At 35.5% G+C, this 21405-nt stretch overlaps 1 protein-coding gene across 1 annotated transcript in view; it reads left to right on the top strand.

The window, feature by feature from the left end:
- C2H10orf67 (chromosome 2 C10orf67 homolog) overlaps nucleotides 1–20179 on the top strand; it is a 44481-nt gene extending 24302 nt beyond the window's left edge. The window contains exons 10-13 of the mRNA XM_050890930.1: nucleotides 12976–13079; nucleotides 13174–13255; nucleotides 18180–18260; nucleotides 20129–20179. Of these exons, the coding sequence (XP_050746887.1) occupies nucleotides 12976–13079; nucleotides 13174–13255; nucleotides 18180–18260; nucleotides 20129–20179 (318 nt within the window). The remainder of the gene's footprint in view (nucleotides 1–12975; nucleotides 13080–13173; nucleotides 13256–18179; nucleotides 18261–20128) is intronic.
- The last annotated feature ends 1226 nt before the right edge of the window (nucleotides 20180–21405 follow it).

Below are 21405 nucleotides of genomic sequence, written 5' to 3'. Positions count from 1 at the left end.
CTTTTATTTTCTTTTTACATGATCCAGGAACTTTCCAGACGGCTGGTCCTTTATTTTACCATTTGACTTTTTTTTTTTTCCTAGCCTGATTTCGTACTGGCTTTCACACTGATCACCACTAGTATGTCTTTGTTACAGTAAACTGACTGGGTTTATTATAATAAAAAATAAAACACAGCTTGACTTGCAATCTAAATGTGCTGGAAAAGAATATGATACTGTTTAGAAGAGAAAAGGTTGTGAATAGAAAATCAGTACCACTTCAGTTATTTAAACATTTGCTTTTCTGCAGCTTGTCAAACTTTGTGCCAAGTCATAGCTGCTTTACTTTGTTTTGTTAATCTCAGCACCATGTGTCTTGGGCTTTTTTAATAGGGGGCCAGTCCTGCAGTACTTACTCAGTTTTCAGTTTCAGTGAGTCTGGGTAAGTACTGTAGGACTGCATTTTTTGAAAATTAGAGAAAAAACAAAATATAGTGTTATAGAGTAGGTCTTTCAAATCAGTTTGTGAAGGTTAAAAAAAACCTACAAAATAAGTTGCCTATTAAATTTTAATAAGCGCCTTCATAATGAAAATGGTTTATAATTCTCATCACATTTTTTAAAAATTTCTTTAACCTGAAGACGTCAGCAGGACTGTATTGGAATTAGGAAATTAAAAATAAAAGATTTTAAAATTTGATTGTCTAAATTTAGGCCAGGGTATAGAATTTGCTCTTTCAAGGAAAATCTTTTGGGATAAGAGTGTGCCAGCAGAGAATCCTAGTTAATGCTAAAAATTACAGTCTGATTTGTATATTTACCAAATGCATTTGAAGGCATTATTGTAAGATGATATAACTGAGGGTTGATTTGGCCTCATAGTCTGTTTGTGAACTGGTATGTAACATGAAAACAGCTCAGACAGACTTCTGGATCATAGCTGAGGCACCTAGAAAAATCAGTTTAAGTCACAAATTGAGTTGTGATAGTTCTAGAAATTCCAGTGAGACCTTTAACATCAAAGCTCAAGTAGTCAGGTTTGATGTATCCTTAATGTATCTAAAAAAATCTAGACGTTAGAAAGCTTTTATTAATTCAGGAGAAAAATAAGTTGTCAAAAAATTATTTTTTAAAATATTGATTATTAGACATGTTTACTTCTTTTTTATTATTATTCCAGAGTTAGTTCTAATTTTTACCTAGAAATGCTTCATCTAAGGGGATCTTCTTGGATGAATTGGGCAAACCTTTCTTTGTGCAGATGTAGTAATAGTCTGAGTTCAAAACAAACGAGCACATAGGAGTCCAACCTTTGCAAAGGTGAGAGTGAGATTTGGCCTCATTCTTCCCTCTCCTCCTAATTCTAAAATCAAGCACACAGTTGTCAAATATCTAGAACATATTTGGGAGGCTGGTTCTAAGGTCTTTAAGTGCCCCAAAACGCAGACAGTATGCATCGCAAGTAATTGTGAAATGTGATGAAGATATCTTGACTAATCTGCAATACCTAATATTATTTAGCATGCAACTTTTTGTGGCCTTATCTTTTCATTGCATAGTATCAAACAAATTAGTATTAAGCACAAAAGAAATACAGCAGTAATGTGGTTAAGTCAGGTAAATCAGAGCAGTAATGTGCACAGTGAATGGGAAATAACATTTAAAGTGGAATGCTTATCCTCTGGGAAACAGCAAGGAAGGAGTAGACTCAGTGAGAACTTAAATGCTTTGCTCATTGAGACTTCTTGTTGGTACTCTGAGTGCATACAAATGTGGAAATGAAAGATGGACAAGAGAACAGAAACACTCTCAGAGTACATAGTGCTCAAGAGAAAGAGGAATGAACAGTGAATGTAAAAAGTAATTTGTAAGTAACGTTGAATCTGAAAATATAAATCCTATGACATATGATTGGAATAAAGCATTTACACTCTCAAAAGATCTTCTCTTAAGTTTTAACAAGTTTTTAAAGCTATTTCATGAAGATTATTATATAAACATAATATTTTCTGTATTACCTTACAATTCTGCATATTTTGACTTTATCATAATAAATAAAAATTTTAGTGATATAAAATGACATTTCCTAATGGTTTAAATCCTGGAAAATGTAACAATGTTAGCTGAAAATAAACAATTACAAAGCAGAATCAGTAGCAAAATACTCAAAATTGAATCAATAGTAAAATCCTGGAATAAATCTTAGGGGGAAAAATGTCAATTGATTAAATGTTCCCCTTTTGTCATCTTTAATGATTCTATCAATATTCAGCTTCATTTCATTGTCTATAAAGAATATTGTTGCTTTCCCATCATTTGAATAGTTCAAATTCATGAGCAATGCTGAGCAGCAACACAGAAACAACTGACTTTGTTACAACTCAGTACAAGCCAAGGAGTTGCTGTCACTTTCTAATGTTGTTGACAGTCCCAGCTTATGTTCAACAGAGTTTTCAAAGAAAAAGTGTAAGTATTTTTCTCTCTAGTTATTATGTCCCCAGATGGTGAACTGAAAGACAGTTTTTCCCTGTCATAGGTCAAAGTGCTAATACAATTAGCTTTAAATCTGCAAAAAGCCGTATGCCTTTTGAATATACTATTTACAGATGATGTCTTCATTTCTCATTTTAATACAATTTTTCAATAAACTATAATGCTAGTTAATATTAGGCTTTTTCCAAAAGTTTATGCCTATAGTTTTGTTCATATTTCTTGGTGGTTCCTTTTAGTAGCAGCAGCAGAAGAGAGAATACACCAAGACAAAGGTGCAAAGTGTCCTGGGTGTGGCAGAGAAAAAAGTATGCAATTAACTTTATTTCCTACATAAAATATAGATTTTATTAGCAAATATTGCAAACTGTTTTGCTTGTGTTATACCTCTATTTTATTTGTCTTAGTCTAGTTTCTCTTAAACCTACGTTTTAACTGTGTAATGAAATACTTTCCTTACACTGCACTAGTAACAGTCTACTTTCATTACAACTATACTCTTTTAAACAGTCTTTTTTTCCATTTAATCTAAATGGAGTTAAGTAACATCACTACTAGACTAGGTCCTTATCTTCTACTCACTACCCCTTTGAATTGAAACATACACTTTCTGTTCCTTGCCCTTTAATGTAGAGTGAGCACGGCAGATCACAGGGCACGATGTTTGACAGCTATAATTAGTGGGTAAGCATAGCTCAGGGTTTGTCCAGCTGAAATCAGTTCAACTGACAAGGTAGGAGTCTGGTGCAAGAAATCCCTTTATTAGCATTGTACCTTATAGATAGCTAAAAATACTGAAAAACATTTAAACACTAGATCCCAAATACTAGTTTTGTCCACAGGCTGTAATGCTGCACCAAAAAATACAATGCCATGAAGCACAGGGACAGAAAACTGGGATGCTTGCTGTTTGACAAAATACCTACGTATTTCAACACCAAAAGCAGCACAAATTCTACCTTAAGCGCATGCCATAGTATTGCAGAAGACCAACAGCTTACTGTGCTACAACAGTGTCTTCACACAGTAAGTTTAAAAAAAGGTAGTCCAGGTATTGAATAAACTTTTATTTCTGAAGCTTAAGCTGAGAATCCTGTTTATCCACATGTGAAAAATATTTCCTCTACTTCATCAAGATTGACTAAGTAGGATGTGATCCTGAAGGGACTGTGGAAATAGAAGCAGAATTTAAAATGCTGCTAGGGCATTTGGGTAAAGCTGGCAGCTGAGTTAGTAACTAGCAGGAAAATCCTAAGTATCTAAGCCCTAAGTGGTGCTAGGAGGCTCTTGAGAAATGACCACAATACCTGCCATGGAGGTCCTCCAGTTCCTCTACATTTTTATATCTGATATGAGGTATGGTTGCTTATTCTTGCAAACATATGCACTTAATTTGTCCCAGCCTTCAAGGAACAATAATATATGCATCATAAATATATACAGCTGAAGGAAATCTGACAAACAGATAAATATATATAAAGTGATCTTACTGCATTGTAGCTGTCCATACTCAAAGGCTGTTTCAGGTTATTAAGAAACCATTGAATTCTCTTGAGATGAAAGTAAAGATTATTGCAAAACAAGAAATGTTATCGGAGTATACAAGAGTCTGCAAATATATACATAACTAGATTTTTTAATGGTTTTAATGCTTAGTGTAATTTTCAAAAGCCTATAGTCATCTATCTCCCAAACACTTTAAAATATGCCCGTGGTCAAGTAAATGTACTAACTCGACAAAGCAGTTCATTCAGGCAATTCATTTGTCCTTCATGAAATTCTACCTTCATTTGAAATGTCATGGGAGGGGATTCCAGTGGCAGTGGCCTAACTCATTTTACAAGAAAACTATATGTCTTTGTGTTATTCTGGATGTTTAGGGAGTAACTCTCTATTTATGCTTCCTTTTTTTGTGCTGAATGACCAAAACCACTTTGATTTATGGAGAGAAAGAAAGTGTGATCTGCTTTACATAAGTCATCTTCCCTTTCCAAAGACTTACTCTTGTAAGTCCTTCTGCACACTTGCCAACTTTTGAATCCTTTAAGTAGAAAAACATGTAAGAGTAATAAGGGAAAATCTTTTAATATTTTAATAGGATTTTAAGATTTTCCTTTAAAAAATGCTCTTTCCTCCTTTGTAAGAATGATTAGCACTTACAAATCTATAACCAATTTCCATTAGTTGTTTGAACTATTTAAAAACTCATTCTACTATGAGGTTTCTGAATGTGACCATAATCAAATAAAAATGTAATTTGTCATCTGTACCTATTACTACCTCCTGTCATTTACCAAAGGCATGAGGAAAGTTAAGCTGTTTGGATTTCTCCTTTGCTATGGATTATATTTTAAATATTTTAGAAAAATAATTGCTGGGAAAATGTATATATATATTTGTGGACACTCTCTAACTTTTGCAGAATATTTTTATAATACAGAATAAATGTAGTGAACCATTATAAGAACAAAGGATTTTTTTATGGTCTTATTATTCTTAAAGTTAGATTGAATTTAGGTTTCAAGCCTTTATTTGAGTAAAGGTTGTTGATATCCCTGATCTTCCTAAAACTTCAAATAATAGAAAAAAAAAAAAGCCAATGTTTAGAAGTTAATATCTAAATCAATGTATTAATCAGCCTCACTTTTTGAAGCTGGATTTCCTTCAACAGTTATTTGACATATCCTATTAATCATAGTTAGATTTGGAAATCTATGGCATGTGGTGAGAACAAGCCATATGCTGAGATAAACTGAACTGGAGCACATCTAGGCTAGTTGAAATATGTGTGATGTTTGAAAGTGGTATTTGATTGTATTAAAACAAAAAATTGGTATACTGTTGGTAATTATCTATTTGTTACTTAGACTTATGGTTCAAAGTGTTATAGGCATGAAGGAATATCCTCTATTGAAGAATTTAATTTATATTCATGTTTAATGGATTCAGTATCATTTAAGTACTACTTTGACACTTACCCAGATGTCTATTTGCCCTAATGCTTTAATCATACAGTAAACTCTCAGCAGCAATAACATAAAATTTCAATCTCAGTAGCAACAATGTAAAATTTCAACAGAAAATCAGCCTCCACACTATCTCTAAAACCTTTTTCTCTCCTTTTAAGGACAGTATCTTCCTCAAGCAGGTGGAGATTTTTGTTCAAAGACAAAAAAGATGCTTAGATACTATGTTTTGCTGCAGAATTTTCCCTGTTCTTGCACAGATGCGCATCCTACCCCCTAAACATTATGTAGGGGTTGAAAACTAGGTCTTCACTAGAAATTTGGCTCATACAGATGTGATGTTGAGTGATATAGGGGATAAAGAGCTGTAGGCAATAGTTACGTCATTTCTGTACTTGAAAAGCCTACATTCAAGTGTTTTTGCATGCCTAGACTCTTACTGAAGGGTTGTTACTGAAGGCTGTTTTCCAGCAAACTTTTCCCAGTGTTGGGCCGGTCTGTTTGAAAAGAGTAGAGCTTTAGGCTAAAGGTAATGTGGCCAGTTGCAGGGAAGGAAAGATATGAAACTGAAAAGTTAAAAGAAAATTCCAGCTTATATAAAAAAAAATAGCACTTAACGTTTGTGCATGAATCATTCTTTAGATCTCATCTTTTATTCAAGTACAATTGGATAAAATAAGAATTTCAGTTTTCCCAGTATTCTATCAGGTATAATTTTTGTGCTTGCAAATGCTTTTTTCCTCTTGCATCTTTCAAGATGCATTTTGTTAATTTTCCTGTTATAAATGTGTCAAAAATCCACTATCCATGGACCAAGTCTGTACCTGTCTGAATATACCTGAGGAACCAAAGGAGCACTTGGTTATAGTTTCACCTTTAAAATGACCTGGCCTAGTTCTTCTCTTGTCAGAAATGTTTTGAGGAGTTTGAAATACTGCTAACATTTTTCTGTGTTCCTTTAATACCTGATTCTCCTGTTTTATCTGTCATCATCCTTGGCTGTATAATATTTTTTGACCAATTTACTGCTGCTATTTCACAATCTTTTTTCCTGTTGGCTGAATTTCTAAGAATATCCCATCCATAATAACCATAGCTCTGTTATGTTTTTACTAATACTCATATTGTTGTTCTTTCTAGTGCCTACAACGTTCATAATTGCTATTGTGCTTTAAAACACATCAGAGATAATAGGATTTTAACCCGGTGAATTAAAAATTCATTTATCAGAGCTGTGTGGTTTTGTATTGATATTGATCAATACTGTATTGATCCTGCAAGAGAGTACATGAATCCTCCTCCTCCATGCACCCTTCTGAAAAGAGCAAAGCACATTTATTCCCTTCAGTCTCTTAAACAAGCCAATAAATGCCCAGACCTGACCACTCCTCGCCGGCCATCACAAGGGGGATGTGGGGATGTCCGGGCCTAACCTGACATTCTGCCCATAGCTCTACAGTTCTGGGAGGACAGTGCCTCTCGGAAACCATGTAGACTTTGGCATAGCCTGAAGTGCTTTCAAAATACAATCTGCTGTTAATGAGCAAGACTAAATGATATTGGTAAGGTTCTGCTGTATAGTTTTTTAATTTTTGAATGGGGGGTTGAAGGAACACACAATAGCACATTCAATAAAGTTCAATTACTTTTCAATTACTGTTCAATTACTATTAAGTACACATATGATCTTAGCTGATATTTTGCTCAGTGTTTGTACTGTAGCAGATTTGGTTGTGTAATTTTGTTTTGTAGATAGAGCAGGGGACACCTGCATTCACCTCTAGAAATTTTTATGTAACTAGATAGGGATTATATTTACACTGGAAAATCCATTTTGTTATAGATTAAGATTTTGAAAATAATAGGATATCTGTTTATACTGTTTCAGTGGTAGCTGATGACTGCATACTGCACTGTTGATAAAATAGGAGATACATGCAATAAGAATTAGTGTTTATTACAGAAACAGGAGACTAGAGATGGAAAAGTATATTAGATCATTCTAGCTAGTCCCGTCAATGGGGAGGTTTTTCTTATTGAATGTTTTTCATGCTTTTCTTCATTCAGAGCAAATAATTCATATCCAAGTAATGTCATGATGGGAAGGGTGTAATAATAGAGCAGAAATAGTGTCACAGGTAATGGGATTGCCACAGTTCCCCGGAAATCTGTTTCATAGCCTCATGTCTCTTATTTGTAGTTCAATTTCTTGGTTTCGTTCTGTTTTCTAACTTCCCTAAATTCATCCTTTAACTCCTTATATTTAGTACATACGGAATGGTTTTCTTCCTTAGTATTTATATTCTTCAAGGTTTACTGCTTGTTATCCTAAAACCTTACAATAATATCATAATTAATGGGAAAAAATATTTATTAGGGTTGAAATCTGTCCTATTAGTACTGTTGAGGCTCATTCAAGTTTGCCAGATATTTCTGAACTTAAGTAGACTGAAAGGAGTGAATTTTCTATATGATCTTAACAGATATTTATAAAACCATTTTGATGCCACTTGTATTGCAAGTAGTGGAAGCTATAACTATACCCAAAAACGAGGACGGTAACCTTTGGCTAGCACATAAATCTCAAGGTTCTAGATTTTTTTATAAAATGGCTCAAGTATTTGTCATTTCAGGACTTAGGAAAGAGGAACGAGTATTCCTGAAATTCCCCAAAATGGAAGATTCCCAGTCAGGTCACTGTGTCTGATATTTACAACACTCTTCTACATTGGGCATAAAGCAAAAGCCTATCAAGCCTTCCGAGCAAGTCTATAAACCCGTTGTATCTTCATCTGTCTCCAGGCCTTCGTGGCTGTTCAGCCAACAGTGTTTCATTTTAGAACCTTCTAGGCAATTGGGAGTCTTGTTGAGGGTGAAATCTAATCATATTTTGAAATGCAATAGTAATACTTTTTAGTAATATAAGTAGCTTTTTGTACTGAGATAAGTAGGATATGTTATATTTCAAACTTTCACCTTTTAAGATGAAAATGAGATTGAGAGGAGAGGAAGGTATTACCAAAAGACTAGTTGCAGAGTTCTCTTTCCTACTCAGTAAGTTACAGTTCCAGTGCCTGAAAGTTAAGTCTATTTGAACAGTGGATCAAAAGCTTAGTGAACATGAAAATCTTTAGTTATTAGATTCTGGCCATGCTTAATTTGCTAAAAATTAATTATGTATTTGATTACATATGGGAAATATATGAAAGGTCTTCCCTGAAATATAATTCTTATAATCACCATGCTAATATGCAACATCCTAACTTATGCTACCAAAGAGCTCGACTTATCAAAGTTAAATTTTAGAATCCTCTTCAAGGATTCGTATTTTGATTTCCAGGCAATAGACTTTATTTGCAAGGTTTAGATGGAGGTTCAGTTCTTTTACATTGCCTGAGGTACTGAGGTGTTGTAACCATGCTGAAACACTAGCTAAGCAATTACTTCCTCTGCCAAATATGTGGTTAGTTTTCATCTATACTAAGATGTACAAACCTATGTAATGAAATTTGGTATTTTTGCAAACTATTCATTTGCAAATAACGTGCCCTTCTAATTCCTATTACATAAAAGCTTACATAAGTATACAAATATATAGTTAAGTGCTGGGAACACTTCATTAATGACACAGAGAAAGGATTTCCTGTAGAACAGATGGCCCTTGTAGTGTTAACCAAACTGTTCATCTAAACCAGCATTGTCTGGAACCTAATGCCCTCAGGCAAGGATCCGACCCAGTTGTGGAGAGGCACCATGCAATCACGACAGATGGTCATGTTTTGAGGCAGTCCAAAGACCATGCATATGTACCAAGGGTGGTTGTTGAGAGCTGAAGCTCACAGTGGACAATATTCAGTAGGCTTACGGTTATGGGGTGTCCCGGTGTCCTGCTCTGAACAACATTAATGTGAAAAACCATGAGAACTTAAATTGAATGGAAGGAAGAAAGCAATAGTTTCTTAGCCCTTCACCCAGGTTTCACTGGATAGATCAATACGGGGCCGAAACTTGTTTCATTAGCTTCAGTCAGCTTAAAGAGGGTATAAATTTTAGTCCCGACATTCTGCAGTGAGTTGAATGAGTGACAGTAATAAATACTTACAATGTTACATTTCCAACTTTTGAAAAGCAAAAATGTAAATGCACTAATGCACTAATAGTTGTTACGTTAGTGTTTAGTGTTTCTTATCACTTTTATGTATAAATCTGAATAAAATCTTAATTAGGCCTGCCTGAGGTTTTAAAATTGAAGGATATGAAATACAGTTTAAAGAGCAAAGACTTTTCTGATCATGAGATTGATCAAGACCCCTTCTGTATTAAGAATACGCTTCAATCAGCTGGAGATGCTGTTGAAAAGGGGCAAGAGTCTCACTTGTCTTCAAAAGTTGAATTTTAATCCAGTTTATGGTTGCTTTCCACATTTGAAAAGAGGTTTGCTCTTCAGCCAGGAAGAGTATAGTTTTGAGAAATACATGTTATGACAGAGCTTTCAGAGGAGAAAATAAAGTAGAAAGAATATCCAAGCGCAGAAGGGATTAAAGTGATCTAATGAGAAACATGATAATGGTTTGCAAAGAAGAAAAGAAGTGAGCTGGAAAAATATAATGGAGGGAATTTATATGTTTGAAATTGAACTGGTTGAAGCCTTGAAAGTAGCTGCCATTAGCATTGAAGTGGGGTTTTTTACCATCTTTTCACAGAAAATGTTAAAGGAAGCACAGGTGCAACTGTCATTCATTTCTTTTTGACTGCCATACTGAACCGGAGTTTGGAAGTGCTACTGCTTCATCAGGGAACCATCCCAAGAGCTAGGGATCTTCAGATTGTAGAAAGTCCTTAGACGTGGTCTTTTCTACCCTGCTGTGTCCCAACAGTCACTGAGGGAAGCCCTATTATGCTTGTATTTCAAGCAGCTGTAATCCATAAGAAGAATCAGCTGGGAATAAAATCTTGTGGCTTTAGAGCTGCTTTGCACCATTATCCCATGGCTTGAGATTTAGCCCTTTTTTGTGTATAGCTGCAGTGGGTCTGAATCTGCTTTTACAAACTCTCCATTTACCCAACTATATGGCCACTGAAATCTAGGGTGTTACACCAGTATAAAATCCATGTGTGAAAGGAGAATTTGACCATGTGATCGGTTTTGCAGTCATTTAGTAATAATTAGTATTTACAGTGAATTTCATTTGCAGCTTTCATAGTATGTAGATAAAATGACTTTTCTTTGTTTAAAAAGGCCTGATACTGCAATGTGTCTGCAATACTATCTGTTCTTTCACGCTGGTGTTTACACCTCTGAACTGGCCACATAGCTACCAGCATGTGTATGTGAGAGAAAGTGGAATGTATCTGCAGCTGAAAAAACAAAATGATGACTTGATCTGGATAGGGCTAGGGTTTAATACAAAACACCACCGAAAGCTTGGAAGTTCTGTTCAAACAGACGGGGGGATAATGTATTTGATTTACCAGGCTCATGTCCAGTGTGTCTGTGTGGAGACCTGTGGAAATATAACAGGGATGAAATGTCTCTTTGGGGAGGGAATATGTATTTGTGTGAGGTGTGAAGAAGAAGCAGGAGATGGCTGGGGAGAGGACTGAACAAGCATCTCATCTTTATTTTTTTCCGAATTTGCTCTGTGCTATGTAGAATACAATTTACAGTTGGAAAAGTAATATATATGACACCCTGCTGAGAAAGAATGGAAGATTTGAGGTTACTTATTTTGTTTCAGATTTCTGATATGGCATGCCTGGCCAATGGTGCTCTCTTTCCCTGAATGATAGAAGTATTACAGGGAACTGAAACAGGTTTGTGTGCTCATTAGACTTTATCAGTTTTCAGCACTGCAAGTAGAAGAAAAAGAAGTCATAATGACCAATCTGCCAATGCAAAGTGAAACTGAAATGAAAAATGCTTGAGGAGAAAAGAGAATTGGAAAAGGAACATCTTATGAAACAGAAATATCTTACAAAACAAAAGAAAGAACTTACTAACAAGGTGATCTTTTAATTATAACAAGCTAATACATTTAGGTACATATTTTATATATATATTTATATACAGACCTTTTTAAAGTCTACGGATCGCACAGAACTACTGTGTCTTTAGCTTTTTAGTTGCTAAAGTAATGGTATTAGTAGACATTTATGTAGCAGCTTGATCCCAGGACCTTACAGAATTTCTCATGACATTTCTCTGAGAGAAACAGGAATCAGCTTCCCAGAAAGGAGAGGGAAGATCCAAGGCCACACAGACTGAGTCTAAGTTGTATGGCATGGATGCTCCATGGGCACCTGCATAGGTACTTCCATCCAATCACCCAGACTGGAAATGTGCCACTGCTCCCCTCTAGTCTGTGTACCTGGGCTTTCCTAGCTCTTACACTTGACATGGGATTGATTTGAGTCAAAAGCAAAGATTAGGAAGCATTCCTGGATCCCAAGTATAGACATAATCATGAAAATCAGGGTTAGGCCTGAGTCAGGAGTTCAATTCTTTGTTCTAATCACTTGACCATATACTTCCCACAAACTACTGGTTTGGCCGTGGGGCAAAATTTGTAATGATAGGTCTTGAGTCCTCGTCCGTTTAAGGCAATGGCAATTTTACCGCTGATAGCAGTAAGATGAGGTTCAGACACATAGACATAGGACAAGATTGCATTTAATTATCTGCAGTACTGTTTTTATTATAGTTGCCAAAATGTTGCCTAACCGTCTGTCGTGGTTTAACCCCAGCCGGCAACTGAGCACCACGCAGCCGCTCACTCACTCCCCCACCCAGTGGGATCGGGGAGAGAACCAGAAAAAAAAAAAAAGCAACAAACTCATGGGTTGAGATAAAGACAGTTTAATAGGACAGAAAGGAAGAAAATAATAATAATGATAATAATAATAATAAAATGACAATAATAATACTAAAAGAATTAGAATATACAAAACAAGTGATGCACAATGCAGTTGCTCACCACTCACTGACCGATGCCCAGTTAGTTCCCAAGCAGCGATCCGCCCCTCCCGGCCAACTCCCCCCGGTTTATATACTGGGCATGATGTCATATGGTATGGAATATTCCTTTGGCTAGTTTGGGTCAGCTGTCCTGGCTATGCTCCCTCCCAGCTTCTTGTGCCCCCTCCAGCCTTCTTGCTGGCTGGGCATGAGAAGCTGAAAAATCCTTGACTTAGTATAAACACTACTTGGCAACAACTAAAACCATCAGTGTGTTATCAACATTATTTTCCTACGAAATCCAAAACACTGCACTATACCAGCTACTAGGAAGAAAATTAACTCTACCCCAGCCAAAACCGGGATACTGTCACAATCCTTAGAAACAAAGAAAAAAATGAGCTGACTTCGAACTACTGGCTTAGGTTACAAAACCTTTCAATTTTTAACAGGATACTGGAAATATCTAACAGCCCCAAACAGGAAAACTTGTCCTAAGAATAGCACTGTGTATAAGCAAAGCTTTGTATTTGTTTTTGCATAGTTGGCGAAGAAAACAAACAGTGCTTTACTTACTTTCAGATAACGTATGTAGTACCTGAGCAGCAAGCTGCTGAAAGAACCCTGACTGCTGAAACTGAGAAACTGAAGAAACATAAAGGTCAGGAAAGGCAAACCACAGAAAGGTAGTGGCCAAAATTTTTAAGATGTGCTTGGAAGACATTTAAGAAGGCTCTGTGTTGATTTAACTTCTCTTTACACTTTTTTTTTCTCTCTTAGAAAGGAAGCTGAGCAAAGTAATATAATATGGAAAAAGAAATTCCAGATTCTACACAACAGGTTTAGTATTATTGCATTGATGGCATTGATAAAATACTTCAGGTCTATAGATTTTGCAAATTGTATTTGTGAAAATTAAGGTAGTTATATACATTATTCAGTTACCTACTCATTAGCATTTGAGGATGTAATAGCTAGGTTTAAAAGATTGGAATTAAATACTAATGGACTGAATAATATATTGTTAACCTGCTTGTAACAATTATGAACACTTCAGACAGGTAATTTTGTACGACTGTGTTAACAGTACTCAGAGTTCTTAAAAACAAAACTTGTTTTGTGTGCTGTTACACTACATTTTCTTTAATGTCTTTCTTATGGCAGTCTTGAACGAGATTTTAAGCTGTTAATGGTCTTTTTTTAGCCTATTTGTTTCTCTTTATCTTCTTTCCTAATGCCCCTCTTTCCCAGAATTCTTTTTCATCTCCCTTGTTTCATACTGCACCATTTTCTGTCACTACACTTTCTCTGTCCCAGAATCATAGTGCTTTCTTCTGTTTTTCATGTGATGACAGTTCTCCTTTATGCATACTTTTTTACTCTGCCAGTTTTCTCCTCTTCTGTATCCATCCTCTCTAGAAGCTTCACCTTCCTTCTCTATATTCTGAAACATTTTGGCTGAAAAATGCTGATTGTTGAAACCGACAAATTGCCTCTAATCTTCAAATGCAATGAACTTACAGTAAAAGAACATGGAGGTTCCCATGGAGCTCTGCTCAGTCATAGAGACTGGCTGAGAATTGTAGTGCTTCTAGGTCACACAGCTCCAGCACAACTACTCGGGACATAGCTTTCTGATTTGCCATAAAGCTGTGACTGAGATCAAAAACCATGTAAAGCTATGAATTCCCTTGGTCTAAAGCTGGTCCTAGTATAAATCTTACCCATTGAAAAAGCCTTATGCTGTTTCTTGGGCAAGTAGCACTTCGACAGCCAGATGTGCTAGGACTATGTCTATACTGACAAATAATTTTTAATGGTGTAGATACTCACATTTGTCCTTGGGTCTTCATTCTCTGTCAGCCTCAGTGTGTCTCTATGGCTTCACTCATATTCTTTTTTGGAATAGAGCAACCAATTCCTCAAGGCAAAACCCTAGAGCAGTTGTGGTGCTGGTTTGTTCCCTATAGGCACTACAGATGAGATGGCACGCCCACATAACATCAGGCCACATCTCAGAACATGCAACATATGTGTTTGGCACCATGCTATAAAAACACCTCTCTCATAGGCCATGACATAGCCCAGTGCTATTTTAGGTAGAAAACTACAGACTAAAAATATCTAAAATCCACACATGTGCCCCATGGGACCCAACCTGGCCCAGTATGAATGCAACCAGTCCACTCTAGAGGTCACTAGTACTGATCAGTGTGGACAACAAGTTGTGCAGCATGTCTTAGGTCTATGATTTTCTCCCTGCAGCAAAATATTTTAGTAGTGCATATCTTATGTAGTGCACTCAGCATTGTCACTGTCTGAAGAAACACGCAGGATGTACTAAGGCTGAACTCCACAGCACGCAAATAGGGTGGAAAACCTCGGTAGCCTCCATTCTAACGGGGGTTGTTGGAGCTTCCAGAGTCCGTACTATGAACCTCGGAAATGCAGTCTGAAAGCTCTGGGACAAGATGTGGAAACTGTAGGGTTTACAGCCAAAGGTAGTTTGTATGTGAGTGTTGCCTGGAATGGCAGGATAGGAGAGCCCTAGCAGATGCCAAATGACTTTAATATGTTCTCGGTGGTATCTTTGCTACTGTTGTAGGGATGAATCAGACAAACTTTAATTTCACATTTATGGAGCCCTGATGGAATCTATTTAATCTTGTAAACAATCATATTTCATTTTTTCCAAGATTTTTTTTTTCCCCCAGAATTTCAAGTTTATTTCAAATCCATCTGGACTGATACCAAATTTTAAAGAACAAAATTTCCCACCAACTGCACATTCTACTGTATTTCAGACAGTTCTTTTCCTGTATTTTTTTTATCTCCACAGCACCAGTCAAAGGTGTGGAAATGCAGTAATTCCTGTCCTACAAATGGTGAACTGTAATGAAGGTACATCCATCGCACAGCAAACTCTCTGTATTGTACTTCATGCTTGTTTAGTTTGATACAATATCTCTAAGGTCAATGGATAGTTTCTCATTAAGTTCAGTATTCATTGAAATAGGCCCCAAGTTATCTTCTCATCTGAAAACGGTGAGAATAGACTATGCTGATAATATAACGACAGTGTTATCAGTGTTTTTAGCCATAGTGCAAGTCTCTGTAGAAAAATAAAGCTATATTATTCTTACCAGGTCTACTTTAATGAGTATACACTGTGTTACCTGAATAGGTAGGTACTGGAGGGTTTTTTTAACAGAGACCATTAAAATTACTTGCTTAAATAAGAGATGAATTTGTCATTTTATACATAGCTGATTGTTGTAACATCATAGAAACAGATTCATTTTGATGAAAAGCCAATTAATGGTGAGATCTAAATAGACTATAGGAACATCTTTATTTTTGCTTCATTTTTTGTCTGATAGTTTGTTAAAGAACCATGCAAATTATTTTTTCATGACAGCGTGACTATCTGGGCAGCAGATATTTGTCTTTAATTTAGCCTGTATATTGTTATAGTTTTATTATACTCGTATTTTTTTTAAAATAACTATAAAATATGTGAGCCCTCTTGTGGCCAAAATATCTTCTATGTGTCTTATGAAATCATCAAAGACTGTGTAGCCTGGTGAATGAAGTGCCTGAAAAATATGTAGAGAACATTGAATGTAAATTTGTTTAGTCAGTACTTCTAATGTCAGTTCTCCTTCATTTTTCATAACAATTAAATCCATTTAAGTTTTCCTTTACATCTTTCTTAATTTACTGTTTGTAGCTAAAATGCCCATGAAGTTCTGGGCTTGTAACCAGGACACAAACAGGACGCAGAACTCCAAGATTTCTAATAACTTTGTCCATTCTGGTATAATTGCCGTGAAAGGTGCTAGTTAATGTAAAATGGGTTTTGTGAAGATCTTTTTTACGATACAGGGGTTTTTTACTTTAAAATCTTCATACATATCAATGATTTGAGTCATAGGACCAAACATGACTTTGTCAGAGTTGTCTTTTAGTTATTACTGAACTGGAGCTGAACTCTGTGGTGATTTTGAGGCAGAAGACTATATTTCATTGCCACTTATCACTCTTTTGTCACAAGTTCAAGAGAAAATAATCCAAACCATCCGAACTACATATTCTTATTTAAGAAAAATTCTTATTACCTGATACAATAATTTTCATCTTTTTTGAGGTTTTTTGCTTCCCTTCATTAAAAAGATCTGTTTCTGCAGTGTAATACTTTTCTTTGTAAAGAAATAGGAAAAATTTTACAACTGTTCAAATTACCTCATGAACTGGACCTTGAGAAATCAGGTAGCAATTTTCATTGATTAGATAAAACATCAGCACTCTGTGGTTAAAGTTATAGTAAATTTACAGAGAGGAAAAGAATGGTATTTTAAATTCAAAGTGTGTATTCTACTCCTCACAGATTTTTCCACTGCATAAGGTCCGTTACTTTACTCATACATTTGATGTAATATATTAATGGCATTTTAATGTATGTATGTCCCATGGATTGCTGAACGCTTACTGGTTATTTGTTCTGATTTTGCTGATCGGTTGTGTTTGCTTAGTTATTTCCCCTGAGGCCTGAAAAAGAAGCCAGCTCATACCATAAAGTCAAACAGATTTGATAGTGAAAATTATGAAATGATAAGTCCAACAGAGGCAGATTGTCAAAGCTGGGTATGCTCAGCCGCATGCAGTACAATCTTGTGTACATAATTTGTGTGTACAAATAACACATGAATTGTGCCTTCGCTGGCATACATCACTAGGTAAACATAACATCCATCTGCAGTACATGAATGAATCATAATGATAACTTTTTCAGCTAGTTTGTGAATTCAGACTCAGACTGTAGGTTGCCCCTTGTAGCCCCCTGATAGAAGGTAGAGAAACCAGGAACTATGAGGTTTGGCATATTACTCTGTGGGCTACTCACATTGTAAGTCCTAACACAGCAAGGATAGCCGCCCCTAAAAAGCCACCTATCCTCCTCTTATGCAAGTGGGCACAGCAGGCAAGAGTGAAATTTTGGTCCTTCTTTTTTCCTGGGAAGTTAAATAGGGGAAGATATATTCTAGTCTAGGTAGAGGACTAGCACAGACTGCTTACTCCCTGGATCAGGGGAGGAGGCTCCATAGTAACTCGGAGTCCTTTGGGATTTAATTTAAATCCTCTAGATTTCAGAAAGATCTTCAGTCAACCCTCCTTTGGATGGACGTGGATTAGCACAACTTCATATTGTCTCTAACTCACATCAGGTTGTGTTCTTGCAAATTAGACATACAATACACCATGCTTGGAGGAATTTAAGAAAATTTTTTTGGCAGAACAGAATTGAGAGGTGTAAATGCTTAAAATTCATTTATTGCAAGGCAGTTGGTCTTAAACAGAAGAATTGCTTTCATTTCCTTCATACAGAGTTGCCTGTGTTTTTTCCCCTTTTGTGATTGAAATTGAAAGCAACACTTTGAGTTTACCATCACTAGCATAATGAATGTTCAAACACAGAGTTGCATTAGAATAGTACTTTCCACTGATTTTTTTTTCCTGATTAAAGTCATATATCAAATTTAGTTGCAAATGTATTCAACTCTCAATGTAAAAGATGTACAATTCAGGTACAGTCAAGGTAAAACGTATTCCCCTGATTTAAGAATTATTATATAGTGATGGCAATTCCATATTCAATTAGAGTCAACAAAATGTTACGTCCTTTTTAAAATCTTTTATTAATGTTGATTTCTCACCTATCAGCTTATATGTCTTAAGCTACACTTTTTTGAAATGTGTTTAGTATGTGATTAGCATGTTACTTACAGGTGGCTTGTCCTGTTTGTATTGAAAATGATACAAGAGATATGAAGGGATTCAGAGCTGGGTTATATTGGCCTTCAACTTTGGTATGTAACTTCTTTCTTTCTAAACATAAATGTTAAAATGTTTAAATATGTCCTGTACTTAACATTTTTGACAATTTTGTGAAGCATAGGATAAAACGTTTATATATCCAAGAGTCAACATTTATCATTTGCATAATGGAAGATTGTTTCAATGGGAGAGTTTCTTAATGTCAGACAATGACTTACTGCAGACATATATGGAATTTCCCATTTCTCTACAATATGAATTATTATTATTTACATGCATTTTATGTTATTGTTTATTTTTGAAATATTTAACTTATTCAAATTTTCTGAGTTTTTTCTTTTCAAATGCATGCAATAACAAGTATTTGTGAAAAGCATGCCAGCTTCAGCTTTAAAGCCAGCTGCAATATTAGAAAAAAAAAAAAAAAAAATTAGGTGGCTGCAATTGTAACCATCTGCTTATGAACTGAAGTAGTATTGTCTCAGTGGTTAGGAAGGCCAGTGTAAGCCTGATTCATCCAATACTAAAATAAATGAGAAGACGAAAATGACTTAAATGAGAAATGAGTGGGTTTCTAAAGTTATGAACACCACCAGTTGCCTAACTGGTAAGAGTTTAATTTGCCTTGCTACCTTTTAAGCCTAATACCTCAACCTCAGTGGGTAGATTATCAGATTACTTCAGGGGATGGAGAATTCTATACCCAGTTTGTGAGCACAGGTAGAATCTTTATGAGAAATACATGTCACTCAACTGGGATTATTGTTTGAAATTCTGAGATCTAATGTAATGTGAACATAAAGGCCTATATGACAGAATTATTTATGACAGAAAATGACAGGGATCCAGGCACCAACATAGCGCCAGAAGATATTCAAGTGGAAAAAAAATTACATTTAAGTAAAGGCTACTGAAGAATAAGATATTGTTCAGGTTGCTATAGGTAATTACAGAAAAGATACCAAGGTTACAAAAATAATGAGCTTTCCATTTTAACCATCAATTCACATAAAGTTAATAAAGAACAATTTTCAGTGAAAAGCGTCCTGAAGAATCACTTTTCAATTCTCTAAACAAGTCTCTGCAAATAGCAAAGGATTAATTGACTTCCAGATGCTTCTCTCAGAAAAGAACATGAAAAAACCTTAGCAATTCTTTAAAAAAAGTGAAATGATTTAAAACAAATATTAGATGCTTAAGTGCTTAAAATTATGGGTATTAATAGTCTACATAGTACGCTAGTGTGTCTCTTTCTAACAGCAGTCGAATTCACTGTATCCATGATTACATGACCTTCTTTGAACTATTGAACTGAATAAAACTAGTTTCTTAAGCAAGATGATAGAAATGTGCCTTATTCATGTCATAACAAATTGCCGGTCAGAAATACATGTAGATAGAGGGAGAGAGAGAGAGAGACAGAAATACAGACTTGTCCGTATATATTTGTCTGAAATACATAAAAATATATACATCTGTAAATATGCATGCAAATATTAAATTCCTCATGTTCTATCCTGCAAAAAGGGCATGTATGAAACAATTCCGGTTCTCAAAACGCAGTGGAAATATTTATGCTTATTTTAATTAAAATTGAGTCAGGCCCTAAAATAGTCTCTCAAGAATTAAGGCCATATTAGGTTTGGCTTAAATGCTGGTAGCTGAAATATCTCTCAGGGGGTTTTCTTCAAGCACTCATTACTAAGCTAAGCATGAGAATTGTTTATATAAGTCGCATTTCTGTATTTTATAGAGTTTTAGTGTTTCTTTGTTTTAAGAAGTTTTAATTTTATTTCTTTTTCCTGGATTTCAGATGAACTTAACTGTAACTTGGCTTTCTAGTTATTTAGTCAACCAATAGCTTCTAATCAACCTTGATAAGAAAATATTTCTCCTCAAGCCCCCAATATATTCCCAGTCTACAGAAGAGCGGAAAGAAGACAAAGGTTAATTTCTTAGACTTCCAAATGCAACAAAAATGGACAGTGTTTGAAGATGGTGAGTCTGAAATTTGTGATGCGTAGTAACTTACTCTGCAATTTAAGTATTTCTTTCTAACTGCTTAGCATATAGTTGAACATGATAGTATTTCTCCAGATCTCTCTTTCTTGTAAGATTTTATAAGGGTTTGATGTATTGTCATCCCTTTTCATGAGAAATCACAGATGAACTTAATTTCATTTCAATACTGAATTCTAATAATATCATCATGAAACTGTGTATTTGAAGAACATTATGAGAACTTTTTTAACCTCTACTTTTGTTTGCTATGGGGTAAGTATCAAAGCCATACTTCAACAATAATGCATCAAAACTGTAATACTAATCTCTCTTCTTTTCAATATCTCTACTATTAAAAAATAAAAAGCTTAATAACCATTAAGCCCAACACTGTTCACTGCGTCTCTTAGAATGCTAGTTAGCAGGTTTTTTGTTTTGACATACAATGTCACCGTTTCTTTACTCAAGCCTTATGATTCCTTCTCCAGCAAGATGTTTAAAAACATCTGCTTAATATCAGGCGTGTGGATAGCACTCTTTTAGTCCAGTGTCTATTCTTACGGCTAAAACCAAGTATGCACTCTTAAATGTTTTGTTTTAAGTAATTCTTCACATGTGTATTTCTCACTGACTTTATAAATGTAGAGAATTGCTACCTTTTCTACATTTGTATCTCTAAATGCACGAATATCATTTAAACATTTCTCTTTGGTCTTGTTATATACTTTAACCAATGTAAGCCTTTTCCTTGGGCATTGCTCTACTCCTTGCGTTCTGTTTCTGTAGCTCTTCTCCAGACCTTTTTCTCATTCTGTACGTAAAAGCTACTTTTATTTTGGAATGAGTTAGAGATAGCATGGGTATGGTGTTTGTTCTGACAGGCTCGGTCCCTGGGACAGTCTTGATCCTGGAAACATTTAGTCGTCTTTGCTGGTTTTGAGATAGCATTGGCTGTGCTGTGATTGATAAATAATAGCGATAAGGTCAACCATGAAGAAAGAGATAATACGTTGTACGTTACAGTACTTTACCATTCTGATTAACCATCTTCTTTTTCCTTCTTCTAGTCAGCTGTTTGCTGAGGCTATGAACAAAGAGCTAAGTTAGCTCTGTATGGTTTTGGAGCATGATTTCCGTGTCTGACTGTCGTGGTTTAACCCCAGCCGGCAGCTAAGC

This window comes from Gymnogyps californianus, chromosome 2 (genome assembly GCF_018139145.2).
Source record: "Gymnogyps californianus isolate 813 chromosome 2, ASM1813914v2, whole genome shotgun sequence".
In the NCBI taxonomy this organism is placed as follows: Eukaryota; Metazoa; Chordata; class Aves; order Accipitriformes; family Cathartidae; genus Gymnogyps; species Gymnogyps californianus.
This window is presented reverse-complemented; position numbering and strand designations above follow the sequence as displayed.